Source organism: Panicum hallii, chromosome 8 (assembly GCF_002211085.1).
Source record: "Panicum hallii strain FIL2 chromosome 8, PHallii_v3.1, whole genome shotgun sequence".
NCBI lineage: Eukaryota > Viridiplantae > Streptophyta > Magnoliopsida > Poales > Poaceae > Panicum > Panicum hallii.
The window spans coordinates 1,917,491-1,931,087 of record NC_038049.1 but is presented as its reverse complement, the minus strand read 5'-3'; the positions used below and the strand labels follow the sequence as shown (position 1 = coordinate 1,931,087).

At 48.4% G+C, this 13,597-nt stretch overlaps 2 protein-coding genes across 2 annotated transcripts; one reads left to right on the top strand and one right to left on the bottom strand.

The window, feature by feature from the left end:
• Positions 1 to 98: 98 nt before the first annotated feature.
• On the bottom strand, positions 99 to 2,409 carry LOC112902928 (ubiquitin-like protein 5). The gene is made up of 2 exons (XM_025972124.1): positions 2,047 to 2,409; positions 99 to 291 (listed from the first exon to the last, which is right to left on the bottom strand). Exon 1 carries the CDS (start codon positions 2,302 to 2,304, stop codon positions 2,083 to 2,085), a length of 222 nt encoding a protein of 73 aa, XP_025827909.1. The 5' UTR covers positions 2,305 to 2,409; the 3' UTR covers positions 99 to 291; positions 2,047 to 2,082.
• Positions 2,410 to 11,510: 9,101 nt separating this feature from the next.
• On the top strand, positions 11,511 to 13,497 carry LOC112901875 (cyanidin 3-O-rutinoside 5-O-glucosyltransferase-like). The gene has a single exon (XM_025970738.1). The coding sequence runs from the start codon at positions 11,712 to 11,714 to the stop codon at positions 13,167 to 13,169; it is 1,458 nt and encodes a 485-aa protein (XP_025826523.1). The 5' UTR covers positions 11,511 to 11,711; the 3' UTR covers positions 13,170 to 13,497.
• Positions 13,498 to 13,597: the final 100 nt, after the last annotated feature.

The following is a 13,597-nucleotide window of genomic DNA, read 5'->3' as shown; positions in this document are numbered from 1 at the left end:
AGAAAAAAGATGCAACCAAGACCGTCAGTTTGACGACTAAAAGTTTCTTATTTCCAGATCTTTGAATTATGTTACGTTTCTAATTTACTTCATGCCACTGCCACAACAGTATTTTATTTTGCTCTTGCAGTTCTGTATTTCACACAACAATATTGCGAGGCTGTCAAGAGTCGCTGAAAGTTTGGCACAACCAATGTCTTGCATAGCTAGCTCACTGACGTTGCTTATGTATATGTGAGCTTAAGCGACTGCGATTGGAGTTGCACCCATGGCTTCAGAATTCAGATCAATCTGCATCGGAATCGAACAATGATTAGTGGAGAAGGAATATGTCAAAGAAAATCGTAAACAGACACCCAAGCGAATTATTTTAGAAAAAGGGCGCACAAGCACACAGCTGCATGTTAATGTCGGGGAAATCTACAAGTTCATGGCGGCCTCCTCAGATTCAAGCATAAACAAACCTGCCATAATCTAAAATGTTCAAATCTGTTGATCATGCCCACAGGGCAACTATTTGGACAGAACATATGAACCGGCATTGAACTTATAAAAAACTTTCCAGACTACAGAGATTTGATGCAATGCTCCAAGTTGTAAATAATTTGGACATAATTTTCCAAACTTCAGCGCCACCTTAGAAAGTACAATATCCAACGAGGCACGATTTTGGTAATCAAGGTTTTCTTGAGCAGGGGCAGGCTGCTAGGACTTGTTCTTGCTTGATGCTTAATAGATTTCGTCACTATGTCATTTTTTTTTCTTGTTACTTATTCTGCTTGCTCCACAAATTCAGGTAATAAAACCATGTTCTGATGGCAAGACACTTGAATTGGATAACATTCCACGTAGCCAAGAAACTATAACCATCACCAATGAACACTCATCCAAATGTCTCAAAGCTTACTCTAAATCATAACCTACAGATACTTCTTTGATATACCAAGAAGAACATTCAGAAAAAAGGACTAAGCAGAGATCATAGATTAAATTGTAAATGTAAAAGCTTCTGCACACTAAACAATGAAATATATAAACCCACGAGCCTTGTCAATTGCTAAGCATTAGACGATAAAAAACATTCAAGATAACTAATATTGAATTGGATCACATTGACATTGTTGTATCCATAAATAAGCAGTCTCATAGTTTCATGTTTTAAAAAGGTAGCAGCCATCAATGGATCAATTAAAATCTCATGCCGATTAACATTTTTGGGCATATCAAAACACATCAATTGTATATGATAAAAATGAAAAATTGCACCATCTATGACCTTTCTTCGAAATTATAAACAAACCAACAAATGTATGGCAAGCATAACAAGAGGACAAATTAGGACACCAACAGTAATTATAACCAGAACAGGTATAGCAGGACTAAAGAAGTGATTTGCAAATATTTTGTAGCTACCAGAAGAACAACTAAGCCTAGATTAGATGTTTAAAGGACAGCCAGGTATCAGACATTGTTCGCCAACCTCTAGTTGACTGAGCCTCATCTCCTCATAGATTTCATGGATCAATAATTCAACTGAGCATGGAGACCAGACTCAAATTGGATAAACGAATATGACATGAAAAAGCTGTAGAACCCCACTACTGAACTTTGTCATAACAGGTTACTTGCCCTCAGTCACCAAAGATTTGCCATTACAGGTGCCCAGTTAGAAATTCAGAGTAGCGAATTACAGTCATCTAGTCATGTGCATAGCTGAAGATTCTACAACAAAGCTACCCAAAAACTAACCCTGTAAATTACAGCGTCCATAATCAATCCGGATTCAGTTATTCACCATACATATCCCACCACCGAGAAAATGGCAACCAGAAGAATTAGAGTAGATCAGTCCTCCAAGTCAGTCAGCAACGACTAAATCAGAAGAACGAAGTGAAATTGGTATTACGCCGCACCCAAAATTGAAAAATTTCAGTCAGCTAAGCTACTCCCAGCGATCAACCGAGGATCTAGCGTACCAAAGGAAATCCAAGCCACGCGCGCAGGAACGAAGAGGAACGGTGCCGAATCCGAGAGGGGTTGTCCTACCTGATAAGCAGGGGCATGTGTAGTCAGACAGGGCAGCTAGTTGTAGTAGAGCTCGAGGCCCATGCCGTCGTGGATCTCGTAGTCCTTGAGGGTGATGTGGTCCTTGTAGATGTTGTACCACTTCTGGATGCGGATCTTCTCGGGGCGCGTCCCCGTCTGCGCCGCAACCAGCTTCTTGAGGTCGCCGATGGTGTCGTCCTCGTTGCACTTGACCCGCACCTTCTTCCCCAGGCGGTCATTCAGCACCACCTCGATCATCTTCGCCTCCTCCTTCCGATGACCCTCGAACCCTAGCTCAAGCTGACTGACTCCGGCCGAGACGTCCTCCCTCGATTGAGAACGGCGACGGCAGACGGTTTCGGGGGAAAGGGAAAAGCGGTAGGAGGTAGGCTGCGCCGCCACCTCTGCCAACGTGGCCCGTCCATTCCCTGTTCGACGCCCCAGATTCACCACAAACCCAACATTTTTCTAGTCGGGCCGAAAGCTCAACTTGGGCCGAGCCCCGATGGCAGGCCGGAGGAAAAGAAAGGACTTTTTTTTTAAAAAAAAAAGGGTTTTAAAAAAATTAAATTCGAAAAAGGGGTGCCGTTTTGGAAATATTCGAAAAATGGGTATCTCCCGCCTAATCAACGGGCGGAAGGCGTGGGGCCGGAGACCTCCCGCCCATCCAACAGGCGGGAGGTCCAAAAATATTTCCCAGACCCCTCCCGAGGGTCTCTTCGCGAATAAGAATCGCGAATAAGAAACTTTTCTTATTCGCGAAGAGGCCCCTGACGCGGCATCCCGCCCGCCCAACGGGCAGGAGGTCCCCCCCCCACTATTTAAGCCCCCACCCACCCCTAAATTGCCATATTATTCAGCAAAAATTAAGAAAAAAGAAAGGGAGGAGAGAAAGCGGTGAAGCCCTGTTCACACGTCGGTTTGGAGATATATTCTCGTTCTAGTCGTATAATTATCAATTATTTTTAGGAATATTTGTTAGGATAGTTATATTTTGAATAGTTTTCAGTATTTTCAATAGCTTTTAGAAATATTTGTTAGGGTAGTTCTATTTTGAACAGTTTTTAGTATTTTCAATAGTTTTTAGAAATATTTGTTAGGGTAGTTCTATTTTGAATAGTTTTTAGTATTTTCAATAGTTTTTAGGAATATTTCTTAGGATAGTTATATTTTGAGGAGTTTTTAGTATTTTTAATAGTTTTTAGGAATATTTCTTAGGATAGTTATATTTTGAGAAGTTTTTAGTATTTTCAATAGTTTTTAGATATATTTCTTAGGGTAGTTATATTTTGAATAGTTTTTAGTATTTTCAATAGTTTTTAGGAATATTTCTTAGGGTAGTTATATTTCGAGGAGTTTTTAGTATTTTCAATAGTTGTTAGAAATATTTCTTAGGGTAGTTATATTTTAAATAGTTTTTAGTATTTTTAATAGTTTTTAGAAATATTTCTTAGGGCAGTTATATTTTGAATAGTTTTTAGTAATTTCAATTGTTTGTATGAATATGCCTTAGGGTAGTTCTATTTTTCATGCAGATATGGCGCAGCTCCTTGACGCGAACACCGACGAACGGCACAGGTCGTACCTGGCAGCGGTGGAGGGGCAGCAGCTTCACGAGTTGCGCCTTCGTGTAGCAAAGGAGTTGTTGCACCTGGACGACCGCTAGCTTGACAGGTGATACTTTGTATTTTTTTACGGAATGAATGTATAGCTTGTACGACAATTGTAACCACAATGCAAAATATACTGGTTACGTGAGGCTGGTTTGCTCCACTCGCACGTATGTTTCAGGCCGGCGACGGCCAAGATGGCGGCGCCAAGAAGCGGATGCAGTTGGACCGCTCTCTACTTGCGGCGTTGGCGGACAGGTGGCGTCCGGAGACGCACACGTTCCACTTGCCGTGCGGGGAGATGGCCCCCACGTTGCAGGACATGTCGTACCTGCTCAGGCTTCCCATTGCAGGTGAAGCTGTTGGCCCGGTTGTTGTGCCACCTACCTGGAGGGCGGAGCTTCAGGAGCGCTTTGCTCCAGTGAACCCGCCACATTTTGTGGATGTACCTGACGCGTCCGGCCCCGCCAAGGGTTGGGTAATACAATATAGGGTACGTACAATTATTTTTAATTAATTTAATTGATTCATATGTGACTACCTCTAAGCATTGAAGAAAATATATTTCAGGCTCAGAATCTCCACCCTCTGGCGGGGCAGTACGAGGTGTCGCGCTGCCTGGAGGCATATCTGTTGTGGTTGTTCGGGTGGACTCTTTTCTGCAACTCTAGCGGTAATTATGTGGACAACGTTCTCATCCAGTACGCGCGCGCGATTGCGGATGCGGAGCCGGGCCAGGTACCTGGGTGGAGCTGGGGATCGGCAGTGCTTGCTGCCATGTACCGAGGCCTTTGCCAGGCCTGTTTCAAGACGGAGAGGACCGCCGTCATCACAGGCTGTCCACTTCTATTGCAGCTATGGTCGTACGAGCGATTCGCCATAGCACGCCCCCTAATCAGCGAGGAGCCTTATCCGCCCGAGATGTATGGGATGTGGTACGAGGATAGCCCCACGATGGGTTCGCTTTGGACCGATCGACGGGTAAACTCTTTAATTTACTGTTGTATGTTTCTGTATATGCAAAGTACCGACGTAGTTGTGTAATTTTGCAGATGAGCTGGGCACATCAGCAGGTCCGAAAAGCATACCCGCAGTTCGTGTCCGAATTTGATCGGATGCGGCCACAGGATGTCATCTGGACCCCGTACATCGCTGCGGCTATCCAGACAAGTGCGCTGCATGGGTTGTCCTCCCTATGCATGCGTGACGAGGCATACTGGCTCACAAAGGCGAACCTAGTATTCGATATTGTCGTGGAGCCGTACTGCGTCGAGCGAGTGATGAGGCAGTTCGGGCGACGACAGCACTTTCCTCTCCTACCTCGAGCATTCCAGGCCGTGCCGCGTAGCGTACACGAGTAAGTTTGTGATAACTCATTTTGTATTAATTATATAATCGTTATCATGAAATAATGTTGTCTTTCAAATGTTTGCAACAGATATTCGCGCCGGGGATATCATGCCAACGAGGTCAACTGGGTTGTCAAGCTGCAGGAGTACGTAGGAGGGTGGCTAGATGCACCAAACAATGTGTGGGACGAGCCACAGCCACATACGGAGGCGTCTTACGGCGCCTAGCTCCGCTGGTACCTGACTCGCACGCGTCCGTACGTCACTCTTTCACGTATTGATGACGCAGAGCATCAGCACCAGCCGACCATCTCGGACACGTATCCCTTGTACCGTGATCAGGCGCAGCATGGCGTGGTACGTCTTTCGCAACTTCAATTATTAACTCTTTTTTTATAAAAAAATTGATAACAATATTACTCTGCTTCCCATTACGTATGCAGATCGATCTGATCAACTGCGCGAAGGTCGAAGCTACATCTCAGATCATGTTGCTTGAACATGGAGTACGTGTACCGGACGCACAGTACAAAGACAGCTTTCGTAAGCTTCAAGACAACTTGACGTGAGCGTTACGTGCACTGGCGTGTCGCGGCAGAGACAACGTGGGGGCCTCCAGTTCATCTCATGCGTCCGCCCACGTGTACACAGCTGGCTCGTCGACCTCTGCAGCACCGCACGCAGCGTCCAGTGGTACTGCCGCTAGTTCGAGCTGTAAGTCCCTTGTAATTGCCATTTCGATCAACTTTGATTTACATGACTAATTTCTTTTATTTTTATAATCATGCACTCGACGGCAATGGGACCTCCTCCTGCAAGAATGGAGCCTCGGACATTTGGCGCCTATGCTCCAGGATCGTCTCTCCCGTCGGGTTCGACGACAGCTGCTCCGTACTCTCAGGGCTATACTCAGCATGCATGGTCGATGGGAGCTTCTGCACACGGTGGTCTATTCGATGTGCCGGACCGGGACGACAGGGAGGGCGGCTCCGTCACTTGGTCGGAGTTGGTGGACGGCGGCGCCGGGCCTGACATCATTGGTCACTCCTAGACATATGACGCTCCAGCTGCACAGTCCCAGGATGACCCGTTCACGCTAGCACCTCCTCCGCCTCGTCCTCACCGTGCTCCAGATGCATTCACGTACTCGGAGGGCCACATACGCCGACGGCCTAGAACCAGGGGGGAGGACGAAGAGAGCGCGAGGTCCGGGACAGGCGAGGTAGATACTCCTGATTCGGTGGACTCTATATATTTAAACTGTTTTTGTATGATACTATTTTATTTTTAATGGGTTGATGTATCGTACTATCGTAATATTGGGATTCTACGTTGCAAAACATTATCGTTTAACAATCTTCATACGAGTTTTAGATACAGTAATCTTCTTTGTAAAATTGAATTAATATTTTATATGTATACAAAAGAGTATGGTGAATAAATCTTGTATTTGAAAAAAGTATGAATTTAAAATAGTATATAAAACAAGAATTCGAACTTAAAATAAAAAAATGAGAACTTCCCGCCCAACGGGCGGGCGGGATGCCTCAGGGGCCTCTTCGCGAATAAGAAACTTTTTTATTCGTGAAGAGGCTCTCGGGAGGGGCCTGGGAAAAATTTTCGGACCTCCCGCCCGTTGGATGGGCAGGAGGTCGCCGGCCCCACGCCTCCCGCCCGTTGATCGGGCGGGAGGCACCCATTTTTCAAAAATTTTCAAAACGGTACCCCTTTTTCAAATTTAATTTTTTTATCCCTTTTTTAAAAAAAGTCGAAAAGAAAGGATCTATTTTACACCTTTCAACTATTTATAAAAGTACCCCTCAAAAAACAATTTATAAAAGAGGGGAAAGGGCCCGCGATGCTCTGTACCACAATGCGGAGCTTTGGCGGCGGCTTGCCGTCGGGGAGAGGTGGCAGAACGGTGGGGGTGACGAGGTGGTCGAGCTCGGGCGGCGAAGGTGGCGACGCGGGCTAGGGTTGCGAGGCGAGGGGCGGCGGCGGGGGCTGCGGCTTCGATGGGATCCAGCGGCGCGGGGCGGCGCCTTAAATAGGGACTAGGGCCAGGATCCTTGGCGTGCATGCCTAGGGCAGCGGGGCGCGTCGTGCCTCGGTCGGACTCGGGATCGAACCCGAGCCTGGCTCGAGGCAGGGGATGAGCCCGACGGGCGGGGCCCGCCTGGCGGTGAGAGAGAGGAAGGGGAGAAGAGAGGGGCGTCGGGTTGGGCCGCTAGGTCGGGAAAGGAAGGGGCGGAGCGGCCGGCTGGGCTGGGCCGCGCGGGAGGAAGGAAGCGGAAGGAGGTTGGGCCGGCTGGGCCGCGCAGGAGAAAAAGAAAAGAAAGGGAGAAAGAGAGACAATTGGGCCGGGCTAAAGGGAGAGAGAGAAAAAAAGATGCACTCAAATAGATTTAAATTTAAATCTGATTTAAATTCAAATGGTAGACAAGCAATAAGACAATACAATGCGGCATGAAAATGCACCAGGCATATTTTTATTATATTTATTTTTATGCCTAAGCGAATTATTGTTAATTCACGATAAATATTCTAAAATCTTCTAAAATTGAAAGGAATTTAATAAAAATCTTATGGATCCTGCAAGAATCTAGGAAAATTTTATTTAGGGTTTCTAATTCAAAATTTAGGATGTTACAACATACTAGATACTTCAATTAGCTACTATATGAGGTCAAAGCTAATCTAGGGAACGTGTCCACAAATCCTTATTTCTATACGGGATAGATAATGTAAATGCAAAAAAAAATATTTTTGGAAACATTGACTGAATAGATCAAACATTTTGAAACTTTTGTATTTCATTTTCTTTTGGATAAGATAGTTGCGCTAGCGAAGTGAGATTTTTACAACGATCACCAACCCTTACAAAGGATCGGAGAACAAAAATTAGAATAAAACATAATTGGTGTGATCCAGCAATCAATCTTAGTTAGGCAGATTAATCAAATTAATCTCAATTATGCTGGCATTCAAACAATTAAATGTTTAATTCTCGATGCTTGTCTCTGGACTCTCGTTCAAATCCAATTCCTTTTTTCATTTTAAAACAGTTCATCTCTATCTACATATTATATTTCTAAAGCCAATAGTGTTCCTTTCATATGTCAATGCATAGCTGGAGAAAACTATGCAAAACCGAAGAAAACAACTTTCCAAAACGCTGAACCAGCGCAAAAGCGAGAAAAAACCTGCCGGTCAAAGTAGTCAACTGCCACGTTCCGGATATGTTTCAGTAACACCCCTAAATTTTTTAAAAAATAAACCTGTCATCCAATTCTCGTTTCGGTAGCGTTTTTACGAAGCTCCCTGTATTTTACGTAAATCAACATGCTTCTTGGTCATGTTTTCAGATAAACCCCTAACCTTTTATGCGAATCAACCAGGCATCCTCTTTCGTTAAGTAATTTTTATATTCACACTCAAACTTATTCTTTATTTATATTAGAAAATATGCCCCTGTGTGTTACCGTGGACGAAGGCAACATAGCTATATTTTGGTTTTAATCCGTCATCGATTATCAGCACTTTATTGAGAGGATTCATCATTTATTAAAATGTGAGTTCAGGCTCAACCGCCTCCGATGGTGTCGTTTATCCCACCTCGACCAAAACCATGCATCTGCAGTGGAATTATAGAACTCCAGTTTAATTAACGAAGGAGTGCCGGTACCGGGCACAACGAAGAAGATGGCATTGCCGCGGACCGTTCATCAGAGGGCGCGTGCGACCAAAGATACGCACACTCTATCGATCTCGTTTAAGCGACACTTTTCATAGGTGGATTAGCCAACGAGGGCACGTATCTGTCGATGAAGAAAGATCTCCTCTTTTATTTATATTAAAAATAGGTGTGGCCCCCTTGCTCAGCCCAAGTAGCAAACATCACATAGCTCTTATTTTGTATTTTCATTTGATTACTGTAATTTTTTTCTTTAGAAGATTATAATTAATAGAAGGAAGGCAGATCTCAATTTATTAATCACCATGTAAAACTAAACTATAATTATTATTCTTTTATTATCCACAAAATATTGATAAAAATATGATGTACAATATATTACACTTTCACAAAAGAGTAAATTGCACTGCAAGTCTCCAAACTTGTCCCGCGGTTTCACATAGGTTCCTAAACTCTCAAATCGTCCATTTGGATTTCTAAACTGTATGAAGTGGTCCATCCTAGATCCCAAACGTGCCATGCGACCATCCAAAGTTGACGTGGAATGCCATGTAGCGCCACGATGGCAAACATTTGCAAAAAAACTCTGCTAGATTTTTGTCATCCTTCAATCTACACCCTCTCTATCCTTTCCTCCATGTCCTTTCGTCTACACCTCAGTCCTCCTCCGGCCACCACCATGGACGGCCAGCGGCCTCGGCCTCCCTCCTGAAGCCTGCCTCCCACCCACCCCCTCTCCTATCTCTCTCCTTTGCCATCCAGGTTCATCTCATATGCTGCCGGAGCTGTAGTGCTCGTGGATGGCGCAACCGTGGGGTGCACGGGCTCGATGCAGGGCCGCGCGCAGGCAGCCCGTGACGGGTGGAGCAGTGGCGGTGAGTCGGCCGCGGCGGCGTGAGGGGCAGTGGAGAAAAAGGGCCGGGGAGGACGAGGGTGGTGGCACGGTGCTCACCGTGAGCTCGGCTCGAGCGGAGGAAGGGCGGAGGAGGTTCGTCGGCATGCGGCTTGGGGCTCCGACGGATTTCAGTGGTAACCGGCCGGGGCGGAGGCGATTCCGATCGGGAAATGGTCGGAACTGGTGGAGAAGCTGGCGGGGAAGGTGGAGGAGGATGAGGTGGGGGAGGCTATCGCGGAGGGAATCGGAGAGGGAGGGGGTGTGGCCAGCGTATTGCAGCCGGCAGCGGAGGGAGCTCAGCTCTGCTCGGGCTAAGAGAAGAAGAGAGAAGGGGGAAGAGGGATAGGGAGGGGAATGGCGCTGGGGAGAGACGATTGTAGGCCTAATGCTGCCGCGGCCCCGCGCGGTGCTGGAGCACCTGCCTGTGCCCGTCCGATCCCGCACAGGCCGCCGCCGCTGGCGGGTGTAGGCCGCTCCGCCCCGCCATCATCCGCCTCGCCGCCGGCAGTCCACGGTAGGGAGCGCCGGCCCGAGGCAACCACGGCTCCGCACGGTTGTGGCGCACCCGCCCGCGCCCATCCGGTCCTGCGTAGGCCGCTGCCGCCATGCTAGTAGGAGGGGAGGTCGCATTCATGGAGGCCACGCCCGTTGTCGTCGTCTGGGTTGGCGGCACTGCTGGGGCCAGCGCGCGGAGGCGGCTGCTGTCGCGTGTGCTGGCACACACGGAGCTCGCGTGGCTGGGGAGAGGTCGCTCACGCTCTTGCAGGCGGACTGCGAGCTAGGCGGGAGCAAGGTGCCCTGGCTGCTGGTTGAGGTCAGCACCATCCGCGCCGCCGTCGCCATGAGCACCATGATGCTGGCGCAGGCCAGCGAGCCTCACGCCACGCAGGTCCGGAGGGAGAGAGAGAGAGAGATGTAGGAAGGAGCTGATAAGAGAAGATGGAACTATGCAGGGGTTATTTTGTATATGTTTATCAACGAGGCCTCACGTGGCATGCCACATCGGCATTGGGAGCCCGCGTGTCGGGATGGATCCCTTTACGTAGTTTGGGGATCTAAATGTATATTTTAAAAGTTTAGGATCCACTGTACAAGTTTGGGACCTGGAGTGCAATTTACTCTTTACAAAATAACATGAAGTTTTATAGTGTGCTAAATATATGTATGACTTTCGTCCATACTAAGACAGGGGTAATTTGCTAGTCTGGAATAATAATAATAATAATAATAAGAACATAACCGAGTGTAGAAAATTAAGATTTTTAAGGTACATTAATGGATTTTTTCTACTTTTAGCCCTTCCATGCCAGTGTAATTAATAGCAGCACATATGCACTTGCCACGCTCGCGCCAATAAGGCATTGACGTGACATGTGCCTCTTTCAGCACGACAGGATTGTTTCGTGCGAAGTGAGCCAAAGCGACAGGCCTGTGCTGGCGGAGCCCTCTCTCTCTACCTCCTGATCAGCGAGCCCTCTTTCTCTACCTCCTGATCAGTGAGGCAGCTCCTGTGCGCTGAAAAAGCAAACCGAGAGGCATTCAAATAGAATCGTCAACACAGTGGCAAGCGAATTGGTGCTGTCAGAGTAAAAAACGACGCGTGCAGATGAGTCGTCTCGTGAGCTGCTGCACCTGCATTTTTGACTTTTGACTTTTATCGGCCATGGATAAACAGACACTCATTTGACTTTTTTGCACACGTGGGTTTGAACTTTGAAAGGTGCCGGCCGCCGGGTCAGGCAATGTCCTTTTAGTCATTTTTCCTTCCTCGGTCAAAGTAACGTCACAAGTACTAGTGCTACTTTGAAGATCAGCATATCTCAGACGTCACTGCTAACGTCACAAGTAAATCAGTGGCTGTCTGTCCACACGAGGGATATCCAATAATGATGATGAACCTATCATTGAGCAGCTAAGGTCACAGGTCGTCAGTCACTGCTGTGACTGATCGAGCACGGCTTCACCACCAATCGCACGTCGTCGGACTCCTGATATATATCCCACGGCCATCGATCGACCATCCCCGCACACACGACACGATCGATCTTCGCCTTCTTCAATTCTGAAGTTCTAACATCATTCGCCATCAATCTCCTCAAGTTCTTCTGAAGCTCTCCATGGCCGACGATGAGGGCCGCCACCAGCGCAAGATCCGCCACCATTTCCTGCTCGTGAGCTACGGCTTCCAGAGCCACATCAACCCGGGGCGCGTCCTCGCCCACCGCCTCGCGCGGCTCGGCGGCGTCGACGGCGGCCCCATCTCGGTCACGCTCTCCGTGCCGGCCGCCACCTATCGCTGCATGTTCCCTTCGCCGGACGCCGACGCGGCGGAGGCCACCACCACCGACGGCGTCATCTCGTACGTCCCCTACTCCGACGGCGTCGACGACGGCTCCATGCCCAGGGACGCCGCCGACAGGGCGGTGAGGCGCCGCGCGACCTCCGCGAGCCTCTCCGCCGCCGCCGCCCGCCTCGCCGGCAGCGGGCGGCCCGTGACGTGCATCATGTGCACGGTGGTGTCCCTCCCGGTGGTCGACGTCGCGCGGGAGCTTGACATCCCCGTCGCCGTTTACTGGATCCAGACGGCAACGCTTCTCGCCATCAACTACCACTACTTCGTCCACGGCTACAGCGAGCTCGTCGCCGCCCACGCCGCCGACCCTGCGCACGAGTTGCGCCTGCCGGGGCTGAGCCGTCCTCTCCAGATAAGCAACCTCCCGTCCTACCTGACCGACATGTCCGGCAGCGAGAGCGCCAAGGCCTTCAGCGAGGTGTTCCAGGAGTTCTTCCAGTACATGGGCCAGTGGCAGCCTAAGGTGCTCGTGGCCACACTCGACGAGCTGGAGCCGGACGCGCTCGCGGAGATGAAGCGGCACGTGGAAGTGTTCACCGTTGCCCCCATGGTTGGGAGCTCAACGGAGGCGCGGATCCACTTGTTCAAGCATGACAGCGCCGACAAGAAGAGGTACATGGGGTGGCTCCAGGCTCACCCGGAGAAGTCCGTGGTGTACGTGTCGTTTGGGAGCCTATCAAAGTACACCAAGCACCAGATGGACGAGATCGTTGGAGGGTTGCGGCAGTGTGGGAGGCCGTACTTGCTGGTCGTGCGCAGGGACGGGATCGCGGACGACGATGATGAAAGTGGCAGCTTGGAGAAGAGCACCCAAAGCCAGGGCATGGTGGTGGATTGGTGCAACCAGTTGGAGGTTCTATCGCACCCGGCGGTTGGGTGCTTCGTCTCGCACTGCGGGTGGAACTCGACGATGGAGGCCATGGTGTCCGGCGTGCCGATAGTCGGCGTGCCGAACATGTTCGACCAGCCAACGAATGTACTCTTCATTGAGGAGGAGTGGGAGGTTGGCATCAAAGCAGAGCGCAGCGGTGATGGTGTTTTGATGGGAACAGAGCTGGCAAGGTGTGTTGAGTTGGTCATGGGTGAAGGTGCGAAAGCAATGGCGATAAGGGAGAAGGCGAAGGCCTTGAAAGAGGTAGCGCAGGCAGCAGCAGGTGTAGGCGGCTCTGCTGAGAGAAACCTTCGCGACTTTGTCAAAGCAATACCATGTCAGAATCAATAAAGCCATGATAGAAAACTGAACCTGCTGGTCCGTTCATGACAACGACCTCTTTTGTTCTTGTACTGCAGTTCCTACCACAAAAGCAATCTAGCCAAATTATTAGCTGGAAGATGGACTCATGAACTTGGAATTTGTTCAGGCAATAATTAGACATGGTTTTGGTTAGATAGATTTTGATTCTTAGATAGATTTTGGTTGAAAAGTCTAAATTTGACCGAGAATTGTGCAAACCATATGTGTGCAAAGCCTGACATGCCATGATTATAACCCAATTCACAACTGTGGTACATAGAAAATAACGCAAACCATAGCAAGAGTTTGAATAAAACCGAGACCTATTTTTGTATTTTTGCTTTTGGTGAAAGTGCAGAAGAACATCTGCTGGTCATATCCATATGATGAAAACAGAGCAACTGTGACGATTATAT